A 13183-nucleotide genomic window follows, 5' to 3' on the forward strand; every position below is an offset into this window, starting at 1 on the left:
AAAAAAAAATCTGCCTAGTTGTTCCTGCGTATCAGTTTTGTCTCAGATTGACTGGAGCAGAAAGACCTTTCTTTTACTCCTTGCTTGGATTCTACATCTAAAAACTGTTTTGAGCTTGCATTATGTCATATTGCACTTCCTTCCTTGATTAATCACATACTTTGTGCAGTTTGACTTCGCTGCCTCCCATGCCCTTTTCAGAACTTTGTGCTTATGGTGAAGGCCTACCCTAGACCCATAACTTCCAGTGGTGTTAATGGTTTTGAAAAGTCCGAAGAGGAAGCTACAAGATGTAATCATAATGCTACATCATCTCGTGATCTCAGTGTTGTAACCCTTTGTTTAGGACTTTGTCATTGCCAAAACAAAGAAGAAGTATCTGGTGGATCCCTTTTCAGTTACTGAGTAGACTGAGAGATTCAGTGATTACTGTAGAAGTTCTCATGACTAGTTATCATTTTTGAAAGTGGATGTATTGCTATTTTGTTTTGTTACTTTTGGGGGGGGAATGCATGTATACTTCTTACTCTTTTTCTGCGCAGTCGGTTACAAGTTTCTACTTTTCTTCTGGAACAGCAGCAAGTAACATGACTTAAATAATCTTCCTTTTGAACTGAGAGGCCTTTCAGTGTGTTTTGCGTTATGCTCTGTTTCTGCCTGACCCATGTATTCATTACATACAGCTTATTGTAGAAACTTGTGAAAAGTGTTACTTTAGCAGTAGTTGGAGCACGGAGTGTAGTTACACGAGGCTTAGTTACACTTTTTTTGATGTGAGTTAGGACTTGTGAATCATCTGTTTCTAGGCTTGAGACTGCTGGCTAGGATCCTAGTTATTACTGAGATTATCAAACATAGATCATACAGTTGTATATTGGCTATGTAAGTTGCATGGGTCATGCTGACATACTGCAAATATGAAGGGCATACCACTTAAACATTTTGTATAATCTTGTTATTTGGGATTTTCTCCTTTGGTGGATTATTGTAATAGAAGTCTCTGTGTTTGTCTTTCACTTGTCTGTCTCGGTTTATTTCTTTTATCCTGAATATTCATAGTTTGTTAAAACTACAAAATGATTGATTTAAACCACAAAGTGTGGTGCCACATAGCAAGGGAATGGTACCTTCCTTTTGGTCACTGAAATAGATCTTTAAAATAGATCTGTAAGTTCACAAGCTATCTATCTTAAGGCTTGTTCAGATTTTCTTTTTTATCCTGATTTTGGTGCTAGTTTTAAGCATTTTGCAGTTTGGCTTACAGTCCTGTTTTGTTAGTGTGGATGTTTATGATTTGTCCATTTGTTTGTGTTTGAAACATCCTTTTGGATGTTTGTTGTTTCCTTATTGTGTTAAAAAGAGCAATTTAGCTTTAGGGATTTTCCTGGAGTATAATTTACTTTGTAAGATCACTTTCATATGGGCAGGTTAAAGTCCTTGAAAAGCCGCATCAATGTAAGCCTTGAGTCAAGCTTTTCATTTAACAATACCAACAAATGATACTACGGTTTTAATTCACATAGTTTTAAAACACTATTTCTTATACAACATTCATCAGCAATCTCACAACTCAGCAAGGCAGTTAAAGGAAGATTATTTTTATAAGTGTGGATATGCTTTTTTTGGTTTCAGGTTCTGTTCTTCTGTGCAGGCTGAGTGGGAAATGCATGCCAGGAATGATCTGGACCTTCTATAAATTTGTTTTAATGTGACAAGATTAAAATTTTAATTTTGTAGTTGCCTACCTAATACCAAATGTTGCTTGAGGTGTGTAAACTCAGTGGGACTGATGCTTTTTTCTTCCATAAATGTATTGCCAAAAGATGAGAGCGTGTAGCAGTTCAGCAGCTAAGCTCTGTATACCGGCATGCACTCAGGTCTTTATTGAATTACGCTCATTGTAGATGGTCTCTGTCCCAAAGAGTGGATAGTCCAGAACAACCTGAAAGAAATTCAGACATAGTAAACCTAAAATCTGAGACAATGTTTTCTGGTGTGTTGGAGAAAGTATAGCAGGGTCTGTTTGGTTTGTCTTTTATTTTTGCTAAATAAGTACTTAGGTTTGTTAGGAGGAGAATAATAGCTTTTTTGAACATTGTGGAGCACAATTCATAAATGCAAGGAGCAGTGGAATAAAAGGTACACAGGTGCTTGTTTGAAAAAAACATATTCAGTACAGCTTGTCATAACTTCTTAGAGTAGCTAAAATTGTTCTTAAGGAATTTTACTATGGTCTTCTTTCCATGTACTAGTTACCTTAATCTTATGTTAGTGGTCAAGAACTTTATTACAGAATGACTTGTTGATTAATGCATTCACATCTCCTGTTAAGAGTCTCCAGAGTCCTGCCATCCTTAATCTTGATGGCTAGATGACTAATAGCTTAGACTACGAGGGTGATCTAATCATGCTTGCATACTTGAGTGAAGCTCAGGGACTATGTAAGTATGTAAGACTGAAGGAAAATGGCCCTTAGAGAAGAGAGAATTCTGACTTATTCAGATATAACTATTACCTGAAAAAGTTTCCTTAAATTATGTATCATATGTTCCATAAATTATGTAATCATTGCTAGTCCAAGGAAAATAAAAGGCACAACTCTATCTGTAAGCTTCATTTAAAAAATAAAAAAAAAATTCCTTCTAGACTGGATGGATGCTGTCTGATGACATTGACTGGAAGTGTCAAGTTGTCTTAGTTTCACTGGAATCCGCCTTAGGCTGCAAACTTGTGCTTGTCCTAAGTTTGCTGAAGTGCTGGAGAAAATCAAAAGCTTGTCTTCCATCATTTCTTTAGATGTTCCTCTGTTTTTGCAAGGTTGGAAAGAAATGGTAACTTTTCTTAGCTAAAAAATTAACTCTTTCTCTTGTTTTATTTGTGGAATTTTTCATCTTTGTATGTTCCATGGTAAGCAAGTCACAATTAATACATGGCATCAGTGTCCAATAGCTTGATTGCTACTTGATACGATACAAATGGTGATTTTACAAAATTAGAAGAGGGTACAGACAGTTCTGTGCTATAAGTGGAGTGAAGAGATTCCTCTGGATCTTCAGAATTTCTGTGGTGAGGAGGAAGAAAAATATATGAGAACGTATATAGAGAGGAGAAGCTGGGCTGGGCTGAAGAGTGGATATTTCTGGAGTTCATGGCTGTCAGCTTGTAAAAATGAGGCAAATTTAGTGTTTTCTGGAGGAGGGCCATTCAGTTTGGGGGGATATATGAGTAGCAAGATCTGACCACTCAAATTCTGTTATCTCATCTGCCTAAAATTGGATAGAATTTAATCCAGGAGTCCCTGGTACCGGCAGAGTAACAGCAGTCCCTGTTGTTAAGCAGGCAGCTGTGGAAGTCGTTAAAAAACATCTTCCATATCTGGCTCATCTCAGCAGCTTTTACAAAGGGGAAACTACATAGTACATACTATTCTTTTAGTTCTGCTACGTGTCCAAAACCTGCGGATCCGTCTTTGAATGTTGCCCTGGTTCTTTTTAACTTCAGTGGGGAAGGGTAGAAAAAAAGTTTGGATTTTTTATTTGCTTGTCTATTTGGTGTCAGATGCAATTTTCTAAGTAATATGCCTTGACCAGATGGTGTTACAGAATCCATGCTATTACGACAACTTAGACCTCCAGAAGGCAGCTTTTTAAAAGAGGTGGAACCCAAGGATGTGTTGTGATCTCCCTTAATCTGCTAAAATACTACTTCATTTATTCAGTCCTTATGGACGACATGCAGAAGTAATAGAACTAGTCACAATTATTAAACAAGAGGAGCTGCTGGGGAGCAGGGCTAAAATGTTATTCACATAAATGTCAAATGTCTACTTTGTGTGTAATTTTCATGGTTTTCAAATCCTTTTAATAGTTTCTTCATTCTTTATGTGTTCTTGTGCTTTGCAAAAGCTCTTGTGGTAGTAGCTATTCTTCCTTGCAGCATCAGTTACTTTATACGGTCACATACCTTAAGTTGTCCATATTCAAATAGGAATGTGGTTCTAGTGCTCTTATTTTTTAATTACTTTTTTCTGATGTTGTGTCTAAGAGAACACTTCATGACAGCAATATGCTGTTTTGACTGTTTCCTGTTCTGGACACATGTTCATTTGTGTCTCATTTTCCCTTTTGAATTGTAGGTGCACCTTGTTTAATAAGCCTCTCCTGCTAAATAATAATTGTGTAATCAAGTATTTTTGGCTCTTTCAGGATACCAGTTATCCCCTCCTTACATAATACCATTTCCCATGTTGCTTTTTCCTTCCACCATTTGCCCTTCAAGTCATTTTGCTCAGTAGTTAAGGTTTCTGTAAGTAGATTGTTTGGGCAGGAGTGTCCCATACAGGTTTTTTGGCAAAGTCCAAAGCTCATCAGTAAATTAGTATGGGTAGCAGTATCCTAAATGTAACAGCCTTTGTCTATAGTTTCTGCTGGAAATCTACGTGTCTTCTTGCTAAACTCCTCACAAAAATAAATTTCCTAGGCATAAGTAGCTGCACGTGGTTGCTGTACCTCCTGTCTTTAGTGTGAAGAATACTTCTTGCCTCTCTTAAAGGAGAAAATCTGCAAAGTTTTGCCTTCTGCCAGCATAATAGTTTGGTGTATATTCTGATTTGCTGGTATAATTGTGAGGAGAAAGAATTGTGAGAAAGAAAGTCATGTAGGCAAAGCCTTATATAGTAGTTGTTATGGCAAAAAAAAATTATATTGAGCACATTTCATAAAAATTAATGGGGTATGCTGTCACATTTTCTTGATGTAAATTATGTTGTGTCTTTAGTACTCATGTACAGTGTTTGCATCTCCTTCTGTTGTAGGTAAGTCATTAAGGTTTTGTGCCAGTGGCAGTCATTCTCTAAACCTGTAGTAATAAAGGGCTTGATATCATCAGCAGTGTACCAATATGTTCATGTGATACTAGTGAATTATTTTTTTTTTCTAAATTGAGTCAGTACTCAACGAATGTTACCTGCAACTGAAATAGGCTTTAGCTCACTGGTCTGGTATTATCTTTTGGTACTCTGGGCATGCTTGTGCTTGCATTTCTCTAGCTGGGTATCATAAAATCTTCTGCTAAGCTGTTTGGATAATAAGAACTGTAAAAAGCCAAGTATGGTTGATGTGTGCTCTTTGGGTGAGGCTGCAAACACATAAGTATATTGCACCAGAAGTTGGAGGGGTTAAAGTATGTGTCTAAAGTGCCAGTCAAAGGTAAAGAGCCTTGATCCATGACCAGTTCACATCTGGAGATCAGCCTGGAGCTGTTACTTGTGTGCCAGTAGAGATACTGTAATTTCATAGCAGTGTGTCATGATTTTTCAGAATGCCTTTATCTTATTCCCTTGTCAGAAGTTTTGAAATGGCAGCTGTGCACAGTGACAGCTCTTACTTCAGAGTATCGTGAATTCTCATAAATTAACCCATATTAGTTATATTTATAAAGTTGTCTTTTATTGAAATTGCTGTTCTTTGAAGTAAGGTATTAAATAAAAGAATCATGGAATAACTGAGATTGGAAGGGACTTCTGGAGGTCATCTTTTCCACCCTTCTGCTCAAGGAGGGCCACCAAAAGCAGGTTACCCAGGACTATGTCCAGGAAGCTTTTGAATTTTTTTTCCAAGGATGGAGACTGCACAACTTCTCTGGGCAACCTGTGCCAGTGCTCAGGCACCCTCTGGGTGGAAAAAAAGTGGTTCTTGATGTTCGAATGGAACCTCCTGTGTTCCAGTTTGTGCCTGTTGCCTCTGGTGCTGTCACTGGGTACCACTGAAAAGAGCCTGGCTCCATCCTCTGCACCTTCCTTTCAGTTTTTTATGTATGTTGGTAAGATACCCCCAGTCTTCTCCAGGCTGAACAGTCCCAGGTCTCTTAGTGTTCCCTTGTATGACAGATGCTCCAGTCCCATAATCATGTTAGTGGCTTTCAGTGGACTCCCTCCAGTAGGTCCATATTGCTGTTCTACTGGGGAGCCCAGCACTGGGCCCAGCACTCCAGGTGTGCCCTCCCCAGGGCAGAGCAGAGGGGCAGGATCACCTCCCTCGACCTGCTGGCCACGCTGCCCCTAATGCAGGCCAGGACACTTGGCTTCCTTTGTCTCAAGGGTGTGTCACCGGCTCACATTCAGCTTGGTGTCCACGTGAAACTGGAGGTCCTTTTCTGCAAATCTACTTTCCAGCTTTGAAAAAAAACATAAGGCTAAATATTTTTACTGAAGCTAAGAGGGTCAGTTTCTGGCATGGTTCAGTTTATAGTTCAGCTTGAAGATCCAAGTGATGGTAGTAGCCTTATAGTATTAAGAAACAATCTGCAGTTGCAGTTCACTTGTCTTAATGTTTCTGAGATCACTTATTATTTTTCAGTCCTATATTAAAAAAGAAATGTGCAAGATGCAATACAAATGAAAGAATTGTAATGTTTAATACGAATCTAGGAGAGGGAAGATTTGCATACTGTTGAAACTGGGTTAAAATAAACAATAATAAATAATGCAACAAGATAGCTGCTTTTTTTTAACATCTTTTCAATGATTTTTTCAATTTTTCAATAATTTTTTTCTTCAACATCTCTTCCCATTTTTCTCTGGGAAAAATACTTTGGCAGAAAATTCTTAACCTTCACTCTCTTGGATCACTAATGGAAGAAAGAACAAATGTTGTAATAACGTTTGGTGTCTTTAATTGGCTTAATATTACACGTAAGAAATACCCCATATTACCAAGGTAACTTATTTTTTACCAAAAAAAGCTGGAGTGTTGAAATTAAAGTTGTTTTTCCACCCAGCCATCAAAAGCAGGATTGTTCATGTTGTTCATTAGTTGCTGAGCTGAAGATCCCAGCCAGCTGAGGTCAGTGGAGTGCTTCCTGGGCTCGAACAACAGTTTGGTCATCCAGGTCATAAGTCAGTTTGGGCCCAAGAGCATTACAATGATATAAATACACAGCTTTTGGAGGGAGGAGAGAACCTTTAAAACCTGTGGTCAGATTTTAATGCTTGATGCTCTTAAAATAAAGTTGATAGTGGCAAAGGACTGCAAGTCGTATATCTTTCCTGTCCACTTAAAGTTTCTAGCCCTTTGTTTCTGCCCCCTAATGCTTTCTCAGGCTTCTTAGTTAACTCCACTCCAGCTTTTGGTTTTGGTACAGGAGTCATCTTCATGTGCTAATATTTTTAGAATGAAACTTTACACAATATGCTATTCTATCTTAAAATTACTTCAAGTTTAGTAGGTATACCACTCAGACACATGCTGTACTTTTCAGTAGCTCTGAACTACTAGGGGAAAATAACACTGTAGATAACTTTTGGTTTTCTTCCCCTGCTTCATCACAATCTATAAGTCACTGTAATCACATAAGAATGCCGTACTCATCTCCTTACCTGAGGCACTCAGAGAGATCTGTTTCCATAATTGTTAGGAATTGATCTTGGATTCCAGAGTGGTTGTCTCCGATTTTCACTGGTGCTCAGCACTGACTTGTGAAGCAGCATGTTCCTATGGACAGAATCCCATTTGGCTTTTCCTGTATACCTTCCTCTGCCTCAGGAGTTTCCAGTGGACACAACTGAAATCAGGACATCTCAGGAACGGTTAGATACGATGCAATAGGTCTGAGCCAGCTGTTGGCAATGCTGTTGCTCTTGCTATACTTAACATGTTTGTGGTAGCTAGTAGAATTTTCCTAAGAGCAATGCTCAGCTGATCACCCTGTTTGATTGGTTTTATTTTGTTCAGTTATTCCTGATAGAGCTGCTAAACATGTAAGAGTAGGTTAAAATGTTAGGCTGTAGAGGTGGTGCTGGAAAACACTGTAGCCTTGTCTGCCCTTTTTCCCACAGCTAAGCTACACCAGCAGTTTAGCAATTTGTTCCAAAATTCCCAGAAGTAGATGGGGCTATAGTGCTTAGAGATACAAGACATCTGGGTGGTTTCAGTAGTATAGTAGTGTGACAGACAGATGCTGTTTTGTTTGCAGAGGATTCTGGAAATGGAAGTCACTCTTAAGTCCTGCTGCTGCTTTGTGGGTAATTGCAAACCAGCTTACATTGTTACTAAAAATAGCTATTGTTAACAGTTGTGAGTTCCTTTAAAATATATATTTAAAAAAATTAAGGTACAATGAACAACAACAATAAAAACACAAAACTGAGCGTAATATCTTTGTAGTCTTTGGCATTGTTGCAAGTGCGGTTACGTATCTGTCTAGTTAATTTACAGAGTGGTTGTCTGGAAAAACTGTTTCGTTTCAGTTTAAGAGATTATTCATTAAATATTACCTGTTGGGGAAATTTATTTTGGCTCTTGCACTAATGCAGTGGATTTGACAGCGGTTTCTAAAATATTCAAAAGGATAATTTTTTTTTTAAACAGTTTACAAAATATGGAAGCAAAACAGAAGATTGTGAACTAGACCTGACTAGGCATCTCTGTATAGGGAAGGGGTGAAAAAACCCAACACTGACAGAAAACTTCTGGCAGATGGGTATAACTAAGCCACTGAGGTATGATATATATCCTCCATCTTTGCTTCTCCTTAGCAATTCTTGAAAAGAAAATTGATGTGGTGTGTGAAGTTTCACTTAATTTTTCTTTTTTTTTTTTCTTTATCTGTTGTAGTTCAAGTTTTCTCATGTAGCCTAAGTGAAGTTCTGTGATATCCCTAAATGATGCTTGACTGAACTCTTGCTGCAGTCTATGGGTATACAAAAGAAAGCTCTAATATTCAGATTTGGAACCAAGTTTACAGAATTAATAACTTCAAAGATAAATTTGTAGTTTGCTTGAATGAAGAATAGCAAAGAGTGTGGAGGTTTAACCAATTGGTACATCTTATTTCTGACTGTTTCAGAGGAAAGTCCCAGTGTCCTCAGTTTCTGTCAGAAGAGACTCTTCACCTGAGAGAAATGAGGCAAAAGACTACCTGTGTCTGAAGTGTACAGCTACAATCTGAATTTACCTCTGAGTGAAATACAGTGATACAGACCAGTTAATGATTCAACTTCCAGTAATACTACTGAGCATCAAGATACAGCCATTTTTATTTGCAGATATTAGCATTGATAGATGCATACAGTGAAGGATGGATTTTTCTTGATTATATTTGTCTGCTGTGTGGGAGGAGTTACTAAAAGATGTTGGTACAGAAATGGTGAGAAACACTCACTGAACTGTCATTTTGACTATGATGTTTAGGGGGAGGAGGAGGCAAACAAAGTCCCTCTAAACAAATTCACTTGCCTGTAAGCTAAAATTGGATAGTCTTGTTTTATTTCCCATTTTGCAAACTGTTATGTATTTAAGCTTTAGATGCTTGCAGCAAAATTTTTTTATATATATAAAAGTGAATCATATACATGAATCATATGTGTGTGTGAGAACATAATATATCAATTACGCAGAAAAGCCTACCTTCAGTTATTTTGGGACATTTAGGGTGTGTGTGTGTGGAAATAAAGCAGTGATCATTTTAAAATACAACAGTTTGGTGAATGGTTATATCACAAATAATTTTGTACAGAATGAACAACTTTGTCCTCTTCTAATATGTCCTCTTCAGTCCTTAAATTTGACATCACCAATGCAAACTGGCATAAGTATTTAAACTCTCAATCAGAAATACGTTGCAAAAGATACCATGACATTTATTTCTTTAGAAGTGTTGGAATGTTCATTCATGGACTATGGAATTCGCGCAGTAAACCATACTTTGAATGTAGGCTCTTAAAACGTCCGTGGTAAACCATGGGTTTTTCCAACTCATGTAGCAGCAAATTCATAACCAAAACTAGAACATGTCTTTTAATTTAAATGAAATAAAAGCTGAGAGAGAGATCACCAAAAACTTTTTTCCAAGACTCTGAAAAAGGAATTTATATTTTAAGTAATGAAGTGATAACCATTTTTTTATTTAATAAAAATGCTAAATTATGGAAAAAGCTGTTAAATTGTAAAATGCAAGTAATTTTTCCACACACTGCGAGTACAGGAGAGAACCAGCTGGTAGGCACTGCAAATATTAGGTTTTAAGTAGCTATAACTGGTTCTGTTGTGGAACCCTAGAACGTGTGTGTCCTGACCTACCCTTGCAAAGGAGGGGTTATGTGCGTGGGGAGGAGGGAGGGATGGACGAAGGGAAGCGGGGTTTCTGGCTGGAAGCCTGTTCTTGTTTAGATTTCAGTGGCAGAAGGCCTGACCTCTTTCTGCTTTCTTGTTCTCTTTTCTGTGCGATTTCATGGTGGCTGACTGGCTTCATGATTAGTCTAAAATAAATCGGGAGTTGATTCTTGTCCTTTTCCTGCCTCTGGCCCTCTCTAGCTAGATCACTGACTGTAAAGGTTTTCAGAAGAATATCAGTTTTGACTCTGAGGAACTATATTGTCCAGTTAAGTTTCTTTACAAGGAATCTCACGTAAGATCCAAGAAGTCTTAACGACATATATTAACCAAGGTATAGAAGTACAGAGGAGCATATTTTGTAGGGTGGTCTTAGACTGGTTTCTTCTAAGTGACTTAGGAAGGACTGAACCTCCACAATGTTAATTAACATCTTCATGGTTGTGGGTTTGTTGTTCGGTTTTTGTTTAGTTTTTTAACTAGACTTAGATGATTTGCGTTTATGGAAAACTAATTTCTTCTTTTGCATCTCTTCCAGTAATAGTTATGCACGAGTGCGAGCTGTGGTGATGACCCGGGATGACTCAAGTGGTGGATGGTTACCACTTGGAGGGGGTGGACTAAGCTGTGTCACAGTCTTCAAAGTCATTCCCCAGGAAGAGAATAGCTGTGCTGATTTTCTTATCCATGGAGAACGACTCAGGGATAAAACGGTAACAATTTACATCCGTTTAATGTTCCCATTAAAACTACGTAGGACCTAAGAATAGATGTTTGCTTATTGTTGCTTTCAGACTAGAAAGTAAATTTATAGTCTCAGTCTAATGTTGTTGCTGAGCTTTTCTTCTTATCAATGATTGTATACCTTAAAGAGCCAATTATTTAAGTGTAATACCATGCATTTCTAGAATTAAGCATGTTGATCTTTTTGAAAGTTGAAAACATGCTCTTTTCATTGCAGATTTCCATCCATTTGGGGAAACGTTTTGCTATTCAGGTTTTTTTCCACTGGAGGGTTGAAGTTAAATCTTCTTGTTAACCTGTTTATACATAATGATACTGTGTTTAATAGGATTATTGGAAGGTGAGATAACTTGTTAGAAATGCAAAATCTGAAGGAATTCCTCAGTAATGATTCAGTTAATTTTGGAGTTTGGCTATGATAAAAAGTAGCCATTTTACACAAAAACAACTTTTATATTGGAAGAAAGCATGAGCTGACAGGTCCAAGAGCTGATCTGGTTTGATGAACACATAGGCAATAGTCATTTTTCAGCTGTGTTAACTAAAATACCAGTAATAAACTTGTCTTGAATGGCATCACAGAAGTCAGCCTCACAAAAGACAAACTGGTGTAGGAACCCAGCTGTTTCTGCCTGCAGACCTATAGAGGAGGACGTTGGCTTAATAAGGCTTGCTTGGTTACTTGTGTGCCAAATAGGTTTCTGAAAGGGGGGACAGTTCTCACTGTGGAAACAAAGAGAAGTGGGGAAAGCACAAAACCTCCATCTTAATGACTTTTGTGACAAACTTTTTTCTGCCAATAATTTATGACTCCTGTGTAAGCTTAAAAGGTAGAATTGCTTCTGAGACCATGCTGCTGATTCTTTCTCAAGCATACCAGTTTTTCTTTTGAGGCAGGACTGCTGAGTTTTCTGCCTTGATGTGGCTGTTGTAGGAAGAGAGCATATAAATAGAAATTCTGCTGACTCAGTTGTTTCAGCGAGGCGTAGTGCTATTAGCAGAGTACCCTGTGTTCCTGCACCGCTATGAGCACCTGCAGTTCCTTCCTCACTTTGCAGTAGTTCCCTTCAGAACTTTTTTTAGCCTTATTGAGGCTGGTTTTGAGGAGCTTAATTGCATTTAGAGATACTTGACAATTTTCTCTTAATACTTTCGACATTCACAGCTTGCCTTCAGAATCTGAGGGTAATAAAACACTCAGAACTGAAGGCTGGTTCAGTGTTTCTCCTGCATGCCTATGAAAATGTCACAGCCATCGGCATCCTGATCTGTTTGTGCTCTCTCTCCTGCTTCCCCTGGGCAAGCCTTGTTTTGTTTCCACTTCTGGTAGAAGGCTTGAAATGTCTTTGCTCCTCTTCCTGTCCAAAAGAGAGCTCACGTTAGTATGAATGTTTTCTGAATTTTGGTTGTCCTGAAAAGATTTTTTTGAGTCAGGTTTTGTTTTGTTTGGGTTAGGTTTTTTGTATGTCACATCCTGGGGCTGTCTGTCCCCCCCTTCCCTGCTACTGTCCCCAGATGTGACCTACTAGTCTGCAAGGCAGATTTTCATCTTACTGCAGGTTTAGGAAGTTGCTGTTGGAAGTGAGCCCCTCAAAATCACAGGATAAAAGATGGAAGAAACGCAGCTGGGAAGAACATCTATCCAGTGTATATCGAATAAAGCTCAGGGAACTAACAAATACGGATTTAGGCTGTGGGGAGGAATACTGTAGAGCCAGTGATACTTCGGTAAAAGAGTAAAAGGAAGCTATGTATGCATGTATTTCCTCGGATTTCAAATATTGCACTTACAAGCAACAGCTAATGTGTAATGAATTAACAACAAAGTTGCACAGTATTCAGCAAGACCCCTGTTGGCATAAAAGTAACAAGATCCTACGTCAGGTACGTGAGGACATTGCTAGGTCATGACAGTAGCAGGGACTGGAAGAGAAACACCAGACAGGGATCCAGTCACTGATTCTGAAACTGTTCTGAACTTTATGCTTTCAATATAGTTAATGAGGTTTACATTTGTTCTTAGGATATTCCTGTGGATTCTCTACTGCTAAAGCACAATTTTTGACCTTTTCTTTAATGAAGCCAAACAATTGGGTTTTTTAGCCAAATTGAACTGATAGGTGACTATTATATGTCATAAAAAAAAGTAATAAAAACAACACCAAGAAGTTGAAATGTAATTGTCTATTCCAACTGAAAGAGTGGAGAAGGCTGTGTTCTCAAAGAGACAACCCTGAAAAGGACTGTTGAAGATTACTTCAGTGGCATAAAATGCTTTTCTTTTTTTTTCCCCCCCTTTAAAAATAAAGTAAAAGTGGAAGTTGTTATGG

The 13183-nt window shown here is 38.1% G+C and overlaps 1 protein-coding gene across 6 annotated transcripts in view; it reads left to right on the forward strand.

Annotated features, from left to right (window-relative positions):
- The window catches only part of SPRED1 (sprouty related EVH1 domain containing 1), a 59526-nt gene that overhangs the window by 24405 nt on the left and 21938 nt on the right, over positions 1 to 13183 (forward strand). For 4 of the 6 annotated variants that reach the window (XM_056345745.1, XM_056345740.1, XM_056345743.1 and 1 more), the window contains exon 2: positions 10648 to 10822. In XM_056345745.1, coding sequence (XP_056201720.1) covers positions 10648 to 10822 — 175 coding nt within the window. Of the gene's footprint in view, positions 1 to 8390; positions 8498 to 8844; positions 9145 to 10647; positions 10823 to 13183 lie in introns of those variants that run through there. The other 2 variants (XM_056345741.1, XM_056345742.1) reach the window with 2 other exon arrangements.

The sequence above is a fragment of the Falco biarmicus genome, chromosome 7 (assembly GCF_023638135.1).
Source record: "Falco biarmicus isolate bFalBia1 chromosome 7, bFalBia1.pri, whole genome shotgun sequence".
NCBI classification, from domain to species: Eukaryota; Metazoa; Chordata; class Aves; order Falconiformes; family Falconidae; genus Falco; species Falco biarmicus.